Source organism: Mesoplodon mirus (genome assembly GCF_964341445.2).
Source record: "Mesoplodon mirus genome assembly, chromosome: 3".
Lineage (NCBI taxonomy): Eukaryota > Metazoa > Chordata > Mammalia > Artiodactyla > Ziphiidae > Mesoplodon > Mesoplodon mirus.
Genome location: NC_138978.1, coordinates 87897982 through 87915577, shown reverse-complemented (window position 1 = coordinate 87915577; position 17596 = coordinate 87897982). Strand labels below are relative to the sequence as shown.

Here is a 17596-nt window from a genome sequence, read left to right as displayed (position 1 = left end):
ATGGCTTCTCTTTGGCTGCCAGCCTTGGTCTGGACCCTTCCCTAGATTTCTCAGCTTTAGGTCAACATCTGCATAGTCCCCACTCATGTTACAGGCTCAAGTATAATGACAGAGGTCAAAGAACACTGGGAAGACTAAGGGCAGAGGGAAGAGGGAAAGGAGGATAAGGACCAAGCTGAGGAAGGTGTCCTACAGCTATAAAATCTCAAAATACCAGTCAAAATCTTCTCAGAGAAACTACTCTGAAAACCATGACCATGATAAAAAGTGATGTTTTCTGTTTTCCTATACAGAAGGGTAGGGTAAGGGTAGATGAAAATTATGAGGAATATAAAAACAAATATATGATATACTATGAGGAGGCATCAGAAAACACACTTTAATGTAATTTACTGTGCTTTCTAACTTGATGTATAAACACATCAAAATATATAAATACATTAAAAGTTTTATACAGTAGAGCATACAGGTACTAAAATATTTACAGCAGACTATATATATTCATATACATTTTTATGATTTTTATGAAAAATCATGCATCAAGACTGTGGAAAGAGCCTAATATCTTCATTAGAGCATATTTATGTGAGAAAATCAGATTTGATTTTATATAATTTCAACATATAGTATGTAATCATAAAGTATGATAAGGTTCAACAAAAACAAAAAATTACTATAGCCAGGAGTTTAAGCAATAACACCAACTACCAGGTTACTTTATTGCATTTCTAATAAGTTACTAAAAGCAAAAACAAACAAAAACAGCATTATCACTATTATAGATGTCCTTCTATGTGTAAGGAGTTCTTGAGAACTTACCTTTGTTAATTATAACATTTATTAAATAAAAATGAGAGGAGTAAAGGAACATTAATTCCTTCACTGTTAAATAAATGTATACTGGGACTTCCCTGGTGGTGCAGTGGTTAAGAATCCGCCTGCCAATGCAGGGGACATGGGTTCCAGCCCTGGTCCAGGAAGACCCCACATGCTGCGGAGCAACTAAGCCCGTGCACCACAACTACTGAGCTTGAGCTCTAGAGCCCGCGTGCTATAACTATTGAAGCCTGTGAGCCACAACTACTGAAGCCTGTGCACCTAGAGCCTGTGCTCCACAAAAAGAGAAGCCACTGCAATGAGAAGCCCGCACACCACAATGAAGAGGAGCCCCCGCTTGCTACAACTAGAGAAAGCCTGTGTGCAGCAACAAAGACCCAACGCAGCTAAAAAAAAAAAAAAAAAAAAAATGTATACTGCTTAAGCTTTGAAAGTCTTTCAGTGTGCTCTTGGTAACTATTTAGGGTCTGAATGCATAGTATAAATATCAATAAATGTTGCAGTCACACTGGCCATCCAAGTCCTATGGAATTAGTGAGAAATCTAAATGAAATCTAAATGGGTCATATTGTATTTTTATATATAGACGCATTGAGTGTGGAAAGATCAAGTGAACCAATTTGATTTGATGAATTTCTTTCTGAGATTATATGGGTATAAAGTTCCCATCAGTATACACTGATAAATTACACATTGTGGTTCAAATTTTTAAAATGTTAATACATCTGTGAAAGTGCAAGGGAAGTTACTAGGAAAAGATGATTTGCTACAGAGACACCTTATCTACTTTTAAGAATACAGATGTGAAAATTCAAGACCCAGATTTCTTTCATCTGGACTATCATGTTTTGCTCAAAATGTTGATTTTTCCCTCTAACAAGAGCTAGACTTCAGCCATTTATTTTACTAATAAAATTATATATGTGTATATGTATCCTTTTCTAAGTGGTTCTCAGGAATTTTGAAAACACCTTTCATGCATTAAACAAATGCTAATATTAACAAAACTTGGCAATATTCATATACAAAGAACAGTACCACTGTTATAATAATACTGAACATATTATCTTACTATATTCATATCTTCAGTGTCTACAACTGCCATTCAGAACCTTTTTCCTAGCTATAAAGATTTATAAGAAGTTCACCTTTTAATATGAATTCCAGAAATGTCTACAATGACTAAAAAAATTCCATTGGCAATTTGAGAGTAGATACAAAGAGTTTCTGAATCATAGGATAATTATTTTAAAAAAGGTAATCCCATGTATGCCTACGTTCAATCTTAGAGGCGATAAATCAAAAGGCTGAATGAGGGGTTACTGTTCTACAAACACATGTGAGCATTTACCTCCTTTCTCTTCATGTGCACATACCTCTTTGAGTGCCTAAAGTCTCCATACTGTTCACTGGGTTTAAGGTTCTTTTTTTTTTTTTTTTTTTTTTTTTTTTTTGCGGTACGCGGGCCTCTCACTGTTGTGGCCTCTCCCGTTGCGGAGCACAGGCTCCAGACGCGCAGGCTCAGCGGCCATGGCTCATAGGCCCAGCTGCTCCGAGGCATGTGGGATCTTCCCGGACCGGGGCACGAACCCGTGTCCCCTGCATCGGCAGGCGGACTCTCAACCACTGCGCCACCAGGGAAGCCCTGGGTTTAAGGTTCTTTATCTAATGCTGGCCCTCATGCCTACTTTTTCTTTCCCCAGTAACAAAATATCTTCCCTAAAAAGTAACTGTGAACTCTAAGTGGGAGGAAAGAGGGGTGCAAATATAAAGTATAATTATACTTTACAGAAGCCAATGAGATTAGTTTTAACATAATGGATATGTATTTTAATTTTATCCCCATCTCATATAGTAATATTTATTCTAAAAGGATGAAAAAAGGACAGGCTGAGAAGGAAAGGGGCTATCAGTTGAGTCACAGATTCCCTGGGGGGCAGAAATATGAAAAGCTAAAGGGGATTTTCTGAGAAATGAGGAAATAAGAAATAAAATAATATGGGGACAGGAGACAGAAGTCTTAGGGTCAGATGACCAAACAATAAGGCGATTCAGCTAGGGAAGATAAAGAATGTTCAAAGAGGGCCTATAGCAAAAGTTACAGAAAATTATGAGAAAACAAGATTTGAAAGGCAAAACCCAAGAGGTACCAGCTAACTTGGTGTCTATAGTGACCAAAGATTTTTAAAGAAGCCAAGAGGGCCCTAACTGGAAAGGTTTTTAGTTGTCAAGGGATCAAAAGGACCAAAGACTAGGAGAAGGATGGGTAGATCTAACTGTAGGGCTTAGGGAATAATGAAAGAGAAGGATTCAAGGTGAATGACAAAAGGAAACAGTGTTTACTGCTACAACCTTAAGACTGACTGCACAATGTGAAATATGCAACACGTCTAACATGTGTGCAGTTTCGTTTCTTGAATTCAATTAAGTTACTATTTTTATGGGTCACTGACCCTTGAAATACCTACACTACATCCAAAGTTAGGCAAGTCAAATAAAAGGACTAGCAAAGCTTTCAGTATTTTGGGCCACATGGGTGCCTCTATTAAAATCAAATACTAGAGGTATACTTTTGTATGGAATAAACTTAGGAAATTTTGATAGTAGACTTTTCAATTTCATTTTCCATACTTTTTTCTGTTGTTTTTCCTTGCTATACATTTTGGAGAAGATAAGGCAACAGTTTGATACAAAAAGAAGTAGGACCTAACGTGTCCTCAGTAAGCAGCTGCTCATTAAGATAATACTTCCAGTTACTGGCTTAGAAAGCAAGATTCTGAGATTACTGCTGAGCCTGGGCCTCTGACTTGTCAACCAAAAAAGCTACTTCCCCTTTAGTATAATGAACTACAGAAGTACAGTTAAACAGTTATCTACCAGGGTTTATTAGCAGGCATAGGATATGGTGGGTGAGCAGAGATTCTGATATTTTTTGGCCAGTGACCAAAATATTTACAAATTTCATAAACTGGAAAGAACTCTCTAAAAAATTAAGATCTGTTTCTCAAATTACCAATTCAACTGGAACACTGAATAGCAGAAATGACAAAAGATTTGTTCTTATGGTTGATAAAAAATTTATGTCAGGGCATTCAAGTAAAGTTATTTTCTGTGTTCTGATTTAATGAATCATGTGAGCTGTATCTCGTTGGGTGACACGTATGCTGGCTCACTGAAGCCTACTCTAATGCCTCCCAGCACAGCCTTCTATGGGATAGTGAGGCCAGAATAACATGTCAGACCGAAGTAACATCAAAGAAAGAAAAGTAGGGCTGGAGATGCTATGAGGTTGGCTCATAACACTTCTTGACCTGTGAGTGTCCAGTAAGTATTCAATGTCCTATGGGCTTCAATGACCTAACAAGTACCAAGTAGCAACAGTAATGCAGTAATGAATGGTCTTCAAAAGAAGACTTTTGCAATTCAAGCTGAAAAACACTACACTTACTAGATGGTTTTAACTCTATTGAAAGACAGCCTTAGACACCACTAGTGATTTCTTAAAAGGTGAATGAGTATTAAATGTTTTATATATGCTTGTGTAGTATCTACTTTAGTTCCTTTAAATCTGTTTGATTTTAAAGATGTACATTAATTTGGAAAACAAAACTTTTCTGATGATATCACTGATAAAAATGCTGATGAAAAATGAAATAGCATTAGCTATATTAGTAAAAATACAGATGTAAAATAATGAGGCCATTTAACATTAATAAAATGTACTGTTAAAAATGAAATTAAGGGACTAGCCTGTATATATCATATCCCACATGGAGATGTTCTTCTCTTTCAAATGATTACAAATAATATTTGAGAAGAAAAATGCCCTTAGAAGAAAAGATAGTAAAAAATATAAAGAGAATGATTACAACTTATCAAAATATAGCATATCACTTTACATGAAAGTTATTTTATCATATAGGAAAGGAAAATAGGCACAAAATAGAGTTACAATATTTTCCAAGAAAGTTTAGAAAATCAGTGAATAACTTTGTTTTCCCCTAATCAAAATTCTTCATATTTAGTATTTAGAGTTAAAAATATGAAAGAGTACTTACAATGACAGCAACACCAAAGCAATTAAGGTCCACTCTGCAGGTTTATGTATAATATTGCTGTTTGTTAATCTGAAAGACAGTGAGAGAAAATTTACCCAAAGATTGTTAAATACATAACCTTTCCATTTTTAGATATAATCAGTTTTATGATATCGCGTGTTAAAGAGCACTATTTTTAAATTCTTGTTATATTTGATGGAACAGAGTCAATACTATAATAATGTGGCTTGATATTCAGTATCTAATAATGGCCATCTTAAAAGGAAGTGTTCTAGGGTTTCCCTGGTGGTGCAGTGGTTGAGAGTCTGCCTGCCAATGCAGGGGACATGGGTTCGTGTCCCGGTCTGGGAAGATCCCACATGCCGTGGAGTGGCTAGGCCCGTGAGCCATGGCTGCTGAGCCTGTGTGTCCAGAGCCTGTGCTCCGCAACAGGAGAGGCCACAACAGTGAGAGGCCCGTGTACCGCAAAAAAAAAAAAAAAAAAAAAAAAAAAGGAAGTGTTCTAGCCCCACTTTTATATATTTATAACAATACTACTATTAGACAAGATGGTGATATAGGAACAATATGTGAAACTGAACTGCATGGTTTATTAAAATACACAAACACATACACCTCCCTGTAACCATATCCTCTATGTTTTTCCCTAATCAAATGTTTTATTAAAGCTGATAAGGTAAGCAATTTCTGATTTTAATTTTAATTCAACTTTTGTACCTTTCTACCTTGTGCTAGGTTGGCAGCAGGCAATTAAGGGATGTCATAATCCCTAATTTACAGAAATGAGAGTTGACTTAATAAATTATAATGCTAGGTCTTTATTCAAGAAAACTTAAGTTTTAAAAAATCAGAAGTAAATTCTATCACTTAGCAGTTGATGACAATAAAATACACTGTAGTCATCTTATTTCTCAGAAAGCATTTTAAAAATATCATTTATAAATCAATTAAAAAAATAGCCAACAATATCTGATAAAGGACTGTTATCCAAAATATCAAAGAAATATTAAAACTTAACAATAGGAAAACAAACTGCCCAATTAAAAATTGGGTCCAAGACTTCAACAGACACCTTATTAGAGAAGATATACAGATGGCAAATAAGCATATGAAAAGATGCTCCACATCATATGTCATCAGGAAGATGGAAATTAAAACAATGAGATATACCACACTATTAGAATGGCCAATATCCTGACCATCAACAAAACCAAATGCTGGCAAGGATGTGAAGTAAGAGGAACACTCATTCATTGCTGGTGGGAAAAAAAAAATGGCACAGCAATTTTGGATGACAGTCTGGTATTTCTCACAAAACTAAACATACTCCTATCATATAATCTAGCAATCACACTCCTTGGTATTTATTTATCCAAAGGAGTCAAAAACTTATGCCCACACGAAAACCTACACATGAATGTTTATAGCAGCTCTACTAATATATCTGTCAAAAACTGGGAAGCAAACAAGATACTCTTCAGTAGGTAAATGGATAAACTGTGGTACATCCAGACACTAGAATATTATTCAGCCCTAAAAAGAAATGAGCTACTGGGAATTCCCTGGTGGTCTAGCGGTTAAGAATCCACCTTCTGATGCAGGGGACGCGGGTTTGATCCCTGGTTGGGGAACTAAGATCCCACATGTTGTGGGGCAACTAAGCCCACGCGCCGCAACTACTGAGCCCGCGTGCCACAACTAGAGAGAAGCCCATGTGCTGCAACGAAAGATCCCGCATGCCGCAACAAAGATCCCGAGTGCTGAAACTAAGACTCGATGCAGCCAAATAAATAAATAAATAACACCATAAAAAAAAGGGCTATCAAGCCATGAAAAGACATAGAGGTATTTTAAATGCATATTATTTAAGTGAAATTTAATTGCATATTATTTAAGTGAAAGAAGCCAGACTGAAAAGGCTACAAACTGTATGATTCCAAGTATATGACATTATGGAATAGGTAAAATTATGGAGATAGTAAGAAGATCAGGGACTTCCCTAGTGGTCCAGTGGTTAAGATTCTGAGCTCCCAGAGCAGGGGGCCCTGGTTCGATCCCTGGTCAAGGAACTAGAACTGGCATGCCACAACTAAGAGCCCTCATGCCTCAACTAAAAGATCCCGCATGTGGCAACGAAGATCCTGCACGTGGCAACTAAGACCCGGCACGGCCAAATAGCTAGCTAGCTAGCTAGCTAGCTAGCTAAATAAATAAATAAATAGATAGATAAATAGATAGATAGATCAGTGGTTGCCAGGAGTTGTGGGGTGAAGGAGGATAGATGAATAGGTGGAGTGCAGAGGATTTTTAGGTCAGTGAAAATACTCTTACTATAATAATGGATAGACATCATTATACATTTGTCCAAACCCACAGAATGCACAACACCAAGAGTGAACTATGGACTCTGGGTGATAATGATGTCATTAACATAGGTGCATCAATTATAGCAAACGTATGACTCTGGTGGGGGATGGTTTTAACGGGGAAGGCTACTTGTGTGGGGGAAGGGGGCATAAGGAAAATCTCTGTACCTTTCTCCCAATTTTGCTATGAACCTAAAACTGATTTTAAATAAAGTCTTTGGGAAAAAACCCAGCCAATTAATAAATTAGCAAAGGACATGAGCAGGTAATTTACAGAGGAGGAAAGTTGAATGGCCAGTAAACATTTGAAAAGGAGCTCAAGCTCACTATTAATCCGGGAAATTAATATAAAAATAATTCACTCCATTACATTGGCAAAAATAAAAGATTAACAATACCAAGGGTTGGTGAGGACATAAAGAAATACTACTTTTGGGGCTTCCCTGGTGGCGCAGTGGTTGAGAATCTGCCTGCTAATGCAGGAAACATGGGTTCGAGCCCTGGTCTGGGAGGATCCCACATGCCACGGAGCAACTAGGCCCGTGAGCCACAACTGCTGAGCCTGCGCGTCTGGAGCCTGTGCTCTGCAACAAGAAAGGCCGCCATAGTGAGAGGCCCGCGCACCGTGATGAAGAGTGGCCCCCGCTTGCCACAACTGGAGAAAGCCCTCGCACAGAAACGAAGACACAACACAGCAAAAATAAATAAATAAATTAAAAAAAAAAAAAAAAGAAATACTACTTTTAACACACTGTTGATGTGAGTAATCAAACAATTTAGCAATATCTAATACTGAAAATGCATATGAATAACTTCTAAATATAAACCTTAAACTCTCTCACTATGCATAAGGAAATGTGTATGAAGATGTTTGATGTGACACTGCTTATAATAGAAAAAATAATAAATTGTGGCATTTTTATAGAATACTAAATAGCTGTTAAAAAGAATGAACTTACACTTTTTTTTTTTTGCTGTATGCGGGCCTCTCACTGCTGTGACCTCTCCCGTTGTGGAGCACGGGCTCCGGACGCGCAGCCTCAGTGGCCATGGCTCACGGGCCCAGCCGCTCCGCGGCATGTGGGATCTTCCCGGACTGGGGCACGAACCCGTGTCCCCTGCATCGGCAGGCAGACTCTCAACCACTGCGCCACCAGGGAAGCCCAACTTACACATTTTGCTCATCATAATTTGAATGAAAGCAAGTATGGTATGACATTATTTATACAATTCAAGAACAGACAATATTCATATTTATGGACACAAATATATGTACTAAAATTATAAAAACAAAGACTGGAAAGATATACACGAAATTCACAGTACTGGTTGCTTCTGGGAGGAAAAGGAGAATGGATTGGGGAAGAGGACAAAGAGGACTTCATGTTTTAGGTCTTTTGCATTGGTGATTCCATCTGCCTGAATGATAGATAAGTTTTCTTACGTCACCTTTGCAGTAGGGTCTACCTGGGCCACACTATTAGTAAGTGCAACTCCCTCCACCTCCCAGCCCCAAACTCTTTATTTTTTTTTTTGTAAAGAAGATGTTGGGGGTAGGAGTTTTTTATTAATTAATTTATTTATTTTTGCTGTGTTGCATCTTCATTTCTGTGTGAGGGCTTTCTCTAGTTGTGGCAAGCGGGGGCCACTCTTCATTGTGGTGCGCGGGCCTCTCACTATCGCGGCCTCTTATTGCGGAGCACAGGCTCCAGACGCGCAGGCTCAGTAGTCGTGGCTCATGGGCCTAGTTGCTCCGCGGCATATGGGATCCTCCCAGACCAGGGCTCGAACCTGTGTCCCCTGCATTAGCAGGCAGATTCTCAACCACTGCGCCACCAGGGAAGCCCCAGCCAGCCCCAAACTCTTGACTTTCCTTATCCTGCTATGTATTTTTCTTTATCCTCGTACCACTTACCACCTAACCTACAGTTATTGTTTATTTTCTATTTTGCCTGGGCTGAGGGCAGGAATCTTTGTGTTCTTCACATATTTATTCCAAGTGCCCAGAATAAGAGTCAGAAGAGATTCAATTAATTTTTTCTGAATGAATGAATGAACTTATAACATTTTATTTAAAAATGTATGTCTTAATCAAATCTAATAAATATTAAAATATATTAATTCTGAGTGGAGAATATGTGTATCTTTGTTACATTACTCTGAATTTTTTCCATAGTTAAAATGTCTACAAATGTTTCCATAGTTAAAAGTCTATATGATATAAAAAGCAAGTACAGTATAGTGGTTAAAGAGTCTGACAGATATGGGTTCAATATTCAGATCTGTCATTAGTAGTGTTTTATGCTGGACACATTCAATGGCTATAAAACTTGTTTTTTTTTTAATTTAGTAAAATGGGGACAATAGTACTACCTACCTCGCAGCGTTCTTGTGAGGATTAAACATACAAATGACGTCCATGTTGCCAAATCCAATGGACATTTCTCAGTTCCCACCTTAATCTACCAGGAGCATTTGACACAGTTGATCACTCCCTTCTCCTTGGAACACTTTCTTCACTTGGTTTCCCCTCGCCTGATTCCCCTCCCCTCTCACTGGCACTCCTTCTGAGATTCTGGATCACCCCAGGGCCTCTGCCCTTGTGTCTCTCCTCTCCTCTATATGTGTTCATTCCCTTGGTGATGTCATCCAATTTATAGTTTTAAATATTAGATAACTATGTGCTCACAACTCTTAAATTTATTATCTCTAGCCTGTACCTCTTCCTTGAATTACAGACTTCTATATCTAATGATCTACCTTCATTTCCACTTGAATGTCTAACAGGCATCTCAAAACTTTAGTATAGCCAAAATTGATTTCCTTATCTTCCCCCGCAAACTGGGTCCTCTTGCAGGTATCTCCATCTCAGTAAATGGCTACCCAATCCTTTTAGAATCCAGTTGCTCAAGCCAAAAATTCTGTGGGTAACCTCGACTCTCTTCATATCCCATGTCAAATCAGTCATCAAATCCTGATGGTTCTATTTTCAAAATAAAATCTTATCGCTTTTTATTACCTCCACTTCTTTCACCTTGGTCAACATCATTTCTTGCCTAGATTACGGAAACAATATCCTAAACAACATCTAAACGGTCTTCCTGCCTCTGACCATCTACTATAATTCTCAAATCAGCAGACAGAGTGATACTGCTAAAAATATATGTCAGATCACATCCTTCCCCTATTCAGAATCCACAAACTGCTTTGCATCTCACTCAGAGTAAAAGTCAAAGAATGACCATGGCTCCAAGGACTATGTAACTATACTATAGCCATTTCCTGCCCTTTACTTCTCTGACCATATCTCTTTGTACCTTTGCCTCTGCTCATTTCTCCAGCCTCACCAGCATCCTTAATATTCTGTGAACATTACCAGGCCTGCTTCTGCTTCGGGGCATTTGCACCTGTTGTTCCCTGTCTGATATATTTTCACAGATAGCAACATGGCTTGTTCCCTCACCAACTGTTAGGTCTTTATACAGATGGCACCTTCTCAATGAGGTCTTCCCTGACCAGCCTATTTAAAAATCACAACTTCCTTCTTAGTACCATCCCTTTTTCCCTGCTTCTGGAGAGAAAAGGAGGAGAATGAACTGGGAAAGGGAAAAAGGTATATCACCATATAATAATAATAACATACATATTGTCTTTAAAATTTTACATATCCTCTCCATTAGAATAGTTAATGAGAGAAGGAATTTTTTTCATTTTGTTCACTGTTTTATCTGTAGCAACTAAAACAGAATCTAGCACATAACCAAAAAAGGCCAAAGAAGGGTAAGCATGTAAGAAAAAAAAATGTCAAAAACAGTTAAATAGAATTTCCTTTTCTATTGTATTCAAATCTCCCAAAGCCAAGACAAATTTAAGATTTCATGAATTTATTTACTCGTTCAGAAAAAAATCTAGTGAGTGCCTGCTCTATGCTACCATTTCAGGCATTAGGGAAAACACAAGGTCTCTGTTTTCACTTCAAAGTACTCTGCTTTCACTTCAAAGCACTTTAAGTGGCAGAACAGCAAAATTTTTACCTGCTATCATATTTCCCCTTTTGCTGAGCCAAAATAATTTCAAGCACAGATGCTAAATTATCATACTTAACTATTTTCTGAGTGATAATTCAAAAATTAAAACAGTAATATTTGATAGAAAACATTTTAAAAGCAGTTTCAAAATATAATTGGAAATTCAATACAGATTTAGAAAAAATACATTGAGTCATCACTGATGAAATTTAAAAAGGACTTGTGTGTCAAAATACAATTTTAATTCAAATCATATTTAGAAAAGTATCTTGCTTCAACAGTGACAACAGTGAATCATTACCAAGCAGCTTCTGATGGAACCACTATGACAGGTAAATCAATGTAACATTCCAGATAAATGACTATGATGCAATTCAGTGGAAAGCACAGCTCTATTCACTGGGGAAAGATTCTTCAAAGAGCTGAAAAAGCTGCTTCATGTTTACTTCTAACAGGCTCTCAACGCTGGTTGAATATTAGGATCACCTGGGGGGCTTCTGAAAAACACTAATGTCTGAGCCCAACCCCAGCCAAATGAAACTCAATCTCTAGGGGTGGAGCCAGGCATCTGCAGTTGTTAAAAGCTCCCCAGGTAATTCTGATGCACAACTGGCTTAAGAATCACTGTTCTACAAGTTCCTATTATTGATTATCATTTCAAAGAGAAAGATATGGTTATTTATGTCAACTCTCCCACCACCAGTATTGATTGAAAAGATCTCCCAACACTAGTCACTGTCATCAATATGGTGTTTTCCCAGAGACTTCACCTAGAAGACCTAGCCTATGGTCACATACCTGTTAAAACTGTCCTGCCACAATCTGAAGACCCCAAAACGCGTTATCTTACCAGAGGTCTTTCTGTATTGTAAGTAACTGACATTTTGCTAAAAAGCAGCAAAGTCAATTTAAGCAATTTTTATTAAAGCTATAGACTTTGACTTGCAAGTACTAAAGAGTAAATATTTTCAAAAATAACTTAACAACAACGTTTTTATATATAGCACCCCCTACACCAAAACAAAGAAGAATTTTTTGAATTATTTCTGCAGAACTTGTTGAATTTCAAACATATATAAAAATAGAACATAAAATCAACTCCCATATAGTCATCACAACTTTAACAATTATCAACTCCTGGTCAATCATGTTTCATCTATACAACCTCATATTCAACATCACCCTAACCTGGATAATTATGAAGCAAATCCCACACATCATATTGTTTCATCTAGGCTTTATTTTAATTTAGTGTAAATAATGCAGAAAGTAACTTGAAAAAACTAAATAAGAATGACAGAAAAAGGTGATAAAATAACAGTTTATAAATATAAAAGGAAAATGACATTTGAGTCTTTTCATTTCTGCAGTCTGTTGGCTACCTCTTACTAAACTAAAGAACACTGTGCCTCTTGTCTTGGCTAGCTTATGTGTCACAGAAGGCACAGGTAACAGAATCCTCTCAAGTAGAGTTCTTACTTGGGGTCTAGAGTGGTGATAAATGAAATTACTTAAAAAAAATCTTTAATACTAATAATTACCGAGACAACCAATAGATTCCTTTAAAAATTTTTTTTCAGGGGCTTCCCTGGTGGTGCAGTGGTTAAGAATCCACCTGCCAATGCAGGGGACACGGGTTTGAGCCGTGGTCCGGGAAGATCCCACATGCCACAGAGCTACTAAGCCCATGTGCCACAACTACTGAGCCTGTGCTCTAGAGCCCGCGAGCCACAACTACTGAGCCCACGCACCTACAGCCCGTGCTCCACAACAAGAGAAGCCACCACAATGAGAAGCCCGCGCACCGCAATGAAGTGTAGCTTCCGCTTGCCACAAGTAGAGAAAGCCTGCACCCAGCAATGAAGACCCAATGCAGCCAAAAATAAATAAATAAAATAAATTTATAAAAAATTTTTTTTCAGCTTTACTGAGGTATAATTGACACACAGTAATTATATATATTTAAGGTACACAAGTTGATGTTTTGATATATGTATACGATGTGAAATGACCACCACAATCAAGCTAAATAACACTTCCATTACACAGTTACCATTTTTTCTTCCTTCCTTCCTCCCTCCCTCCCTCCCTCCCTCTCTCTCTCTCTCTCTCTTTCCCTTTCTTTCTTTCTTTCTTTCTGGTGAGGCCACTTAAGATCTATCCTCTCGACTTAGATTTGGGGTCTAAACCCAACTACTAGTTGTGTGATTTGAGATTACTTAATCTCTCATCTCTCATCTGTAAAATGAGGATAATACCACTATTTTTTGGAAATTAAATGTGTAAAGTGCCAAGCACAGTCCGGCAGATAGTAAGTACTATATTGAATACATGTATTGACATGGACTAAACATTATTACCAGGGCTGCTTCAAAAGACCAAAATAACAAACAGCCTGGACAGTGAGTGGTTTCCAACCTGAAATACCTAAATTTCTAGGGCACATGAAAGTAATAATGTGGCAATCTTGCAGTTGTAGCCAAACATTTTTTTCCAATGGGTTTCTAGTAAGTTCTGAGAACCTCAGAATAGTTAAAAAAAAAAGAAAGAAAACATACAATTAGGTAGAAAAACAATTGGCTTTAGAAAATATAGGCAGAGTAAGTTGAATCACTTGTTCATCTATTCTAAATGAGTGGGGTAAAAAATTCATATTTGTAGTTCAAAATCAAAGGCTTTATTCTAATATTTCATCTAATGTGTCTTTAGTGACTTTACCAGTTTGCTCAGAATGGTGATTAAATAAACACTGTCTGCAAGAAATTGAGTAACAAGTCTTTTAAAAATCAATGAAACAGAGTAGAACCTGGTCTTCATCTTCCCTCAGCTAACCTTTCTTAATATGATATTTACTTCCTAATAAATCCACACTGTACATATCTATTCAAACTTTATCATCAGTGTAGACAGTTGAAAAACTTTTGTTTTCTTTTGGATGCATGGTTTTGTGACAGGTATACGACCTAGACCTAAAAAACAAGTGTCTCTCTTTTCCTAACTAAATAGAAATGCAAAGAAGTTCAGCTTTCGTCTTGGTATTTGGCCCAAACCCTCCTTTTAGTAAAGCATTTAGTCAGTCTTCCAAAGGCCTAGGCCAATCTGAGCATCATTTCTGGCATTCTTAAACTTGTGTGTGATCAATGATCTTGTGATTGCATAGTTACCACGACATCCAATGAGTGTAACAATGTCAGTAATTAGCACAATCATGTCATTCAGATTTATTGTTATTCCCTGAACATTCACTTTCAAATATAAACATTCTAGATGAAATGGAGTGAAAATGTTCTTATGTGCTTGTTTTATCAGTCAATATAAGAGTAAAATGCTGTAGTAATTAATGTTGCTTATGAAAACTTAATTTTATGCATAAAAGAATTAGTAAAAATTTTCAGTTATTTAGCAAAATAGATTGACAGTTAATACAAATATGTCATACATTAAATAGATAACTTCCTCAAGAACATTATATCTTGGAAAAAATGTTTATAAAAATTCAAATAATGTAAGACAAAATAATAGAGATTAGATTTATCATAATTCAGTCTTTGCAGAACTGTATCATGTACTACCATTCATAACATTAAAGAAAATAACATTTAAGAGCTGTATTTAAATTTCAGTTATTTACTTCCATTTAAGTCATAAATTTTTCAAGAAAACATCCTATTGGGGAATTCTTCACACCTTGTGATGATGAATTAAAAACAATGTTACCTCATAATACCATGGGATGGAAAAATACCTAAACTATGTAAATAAAGGATGGGCAATAATTCAAATATAATCTCTAATCAAAATAATTTTTAAGATGTTAAGACAAGCCTGTTAGAGAAAATTAGGGTACCCCAAACACATTTTGTTTAGTAAAACTTCACAGTAAACAACTCTACAAGAATGTCTTAATATAGTCTTAGGTCTATGAAGGCTGAAGATTCAAACATAAAGTGTTACAAACAATCCTTTTCAGTAGCTGAAGATGAAGAATTTTTGAGACATGCCTAAACTTTGAATCCTAGTTCCTATTAAATAATTTATTGGAAAACATTTTCCTGAATTACTTTGTGGCACACGAAAAGGTTAGTGATGTTTTCAAATGTACTGGTTTAAAGTGTACATCTATTTGGTATTATCTATGTACAATACAGGGACTGCAAGAGAAATCCAATTGCTGACAGTGCCAAGAAATTGTTCCTGTATTATAATTGTAAACTTTAAAAATCTTACTACTACTGTTGGCAATAAACTATAATAATAATTGATTTTTACCCTAGAAGTTCATCCTATGTTGGTGCTATCTGGCTTTAGTCACAGACAAATATTAATTTAACTTTGGGTCACTGGCATTAGGTCAAAATGCATATTTGGTACACCTCTACTAATAACGTATTTAGAGGCCTATCTCTAGGCTTCTAAGTAGAGAACCTCCTCTTAGCCTGTTGAATATTTTTACCTTGATAATTGCAGAAAAATCCCAACTGCTCCACTTCGTAATTGATATTCTCTATTCTTCCTGTCCTTGTCTTATCACTTTAAGTCTGTTCCACACTACTCAAAGCTAAATTATCCACTGTTTTGCACTGCTCTCTGTGCTCACCTTGTCTTCTCACAGGACCTCTTCCTCGAGGGTGGGCATTAGTCTTCTTCTGTATTGTCCATAGTGCTGGTCATCTGATATATATTTACTAATTCACTAAAATCCAAGATGTCACTGACTAACCACCTTTGTGTCTCAGATATTCTCCTTCTTAATTTTAGGCTATTCCATAAATAAAACTACCCCAAACTAAACATATCAAGGTTTGAGCAAATAAGGGGTTGCATTTAACAAAAGATATAAGCTGGAGAGGGAGGGACAAATTGGGAGATTGGGATTGACATATACACACTACTACATATAAAACAGATAACTAATAAGGACCTTCCTACTGTATAGCACAGGGATGGGAAAAGAACCTAAAAAAGAGTGGATATATGTATACATATAACTGATTCACTTTGCTGTACACTTGCAACTAACACTGTAAATCAACTACAATAAAAATTAAACAAAAACAAAAGAAAACAAAAGATATAAGTAATGTTGTTTAGTGGAAGAGAAAATAAAACAGTATTTAGATTTAAGACAATGAAGGTAACTCATTTACTTTCTTCATGCCTTAGTCTACTATGGATTCTGCAAGGCAATTACATAAAGTCAAAATAACTGAGAAGGAAAATCCTAATATTAACACTAACCTGAAAGTTCGGACAAGATTTTTAAGTTGTGTGTAAACATCTCCTAATGTAATCTGAAGAGGCCCCATAAGTCCAGGCAATCTGAAAATAAAAAATTACATTTCCTTTAAAATATAATTACATAGATACGTTTCTGGGGGTCTTACCTAAGTCTGGATTTTCCATAGGGAAACACTGAGGTGGAGTCAACTAAGTAAGGTTATAACTGGTAAGAAGTCATAAAGAAATATTTCAAAATAACCCCACACTCTATTTTGTAGCCTATGCTACAGAATGAGGCACTGAAATGCAAAAATATCATTTTGGCTGCCAGCTATGTTCTTGTCTCTAGTATTTCTTATCTTTTTACTTTCAAATATTAAATAAATGGAAAGAACACAGGCCAGAAGAACTTCCCTCCAAATGGTCCAATATGGGAGTGTGGCATATTTCTCATTACATCCTTATGGTAAGAGTAAACATTGGTACATTTCTAGAGAGCAATTTGACAATATATACTAATATTTTAAATGTGGACACTCTTTGACCCAATAGTTTTGCTATGAAAAAATTTATCCTAAAGAAATAATCAAACATAAAAAAGATGGTTATTGGAGAAATATTTTTAGTAGTGAAAAAATGGTAACAAATGTCCATCAACAGGTGGTTAAATAAATTATGATACAACCATATAATAATAAAATCTTTAAAATAATAATATAAATCTATATTTTTTAATGTGGAAAGATATTCATGATAAATGTTAAGTGAAAAATGCATATGTAGTATTGTTCCATTTTTATAAAAACATACATGTTATAATGCAATTGCATATCACACATAGTATATATCGAACGTATGTCATTCTCTCTAGGTTTAGACTATACCAGACGGAACCAAAGGGAATGAATATACACACACCATCTATACCACATATATGTCAGGGATAAACATCAAAATATTAATAGTTACTGTTGAGTGGTGGGCTTACAGGTGATTTTCACTTCCTTATTTATATCACTTTCTACAGCCTAAATCTTCTGGAATAAGCATGTATTACTTTTTAAAAAAACTTATTATAAAAGTTTAA

At 36.2% G+C, this 17596-nt stretch overlaps 1 protein-coding gene across 3 annotated transcripts in view; it reads right to left on the bottom strand.

The window, feature by feature from the left end:
* RPAP2 (RNA polymerase II associated protein 2) overlaps window positions 1-17596 on the bottom strand; it is an 83735-nt gene that overhangs the window by 30140 nt on the left and 35999 nt on the right. For all 3 annotated transcript variants that reach the window (XM_082613402.1, XM_082613404.1, XM_082613403.1), the window contains exons 10-11: window positions 16528-16608; window positions 4896-4964 (exon numbers count right to left, since the gene is read on the bottom strand). In XM_082613402.1, the coding sequence (XP_082469528.1) occupies window positions 4896-4964; window positions 16528-16608 (150 nt within the window). The remainder of the gene's footprint in view (window positions 1-4895; window positions 4965-16527; window positions 16609-17596) is intronic.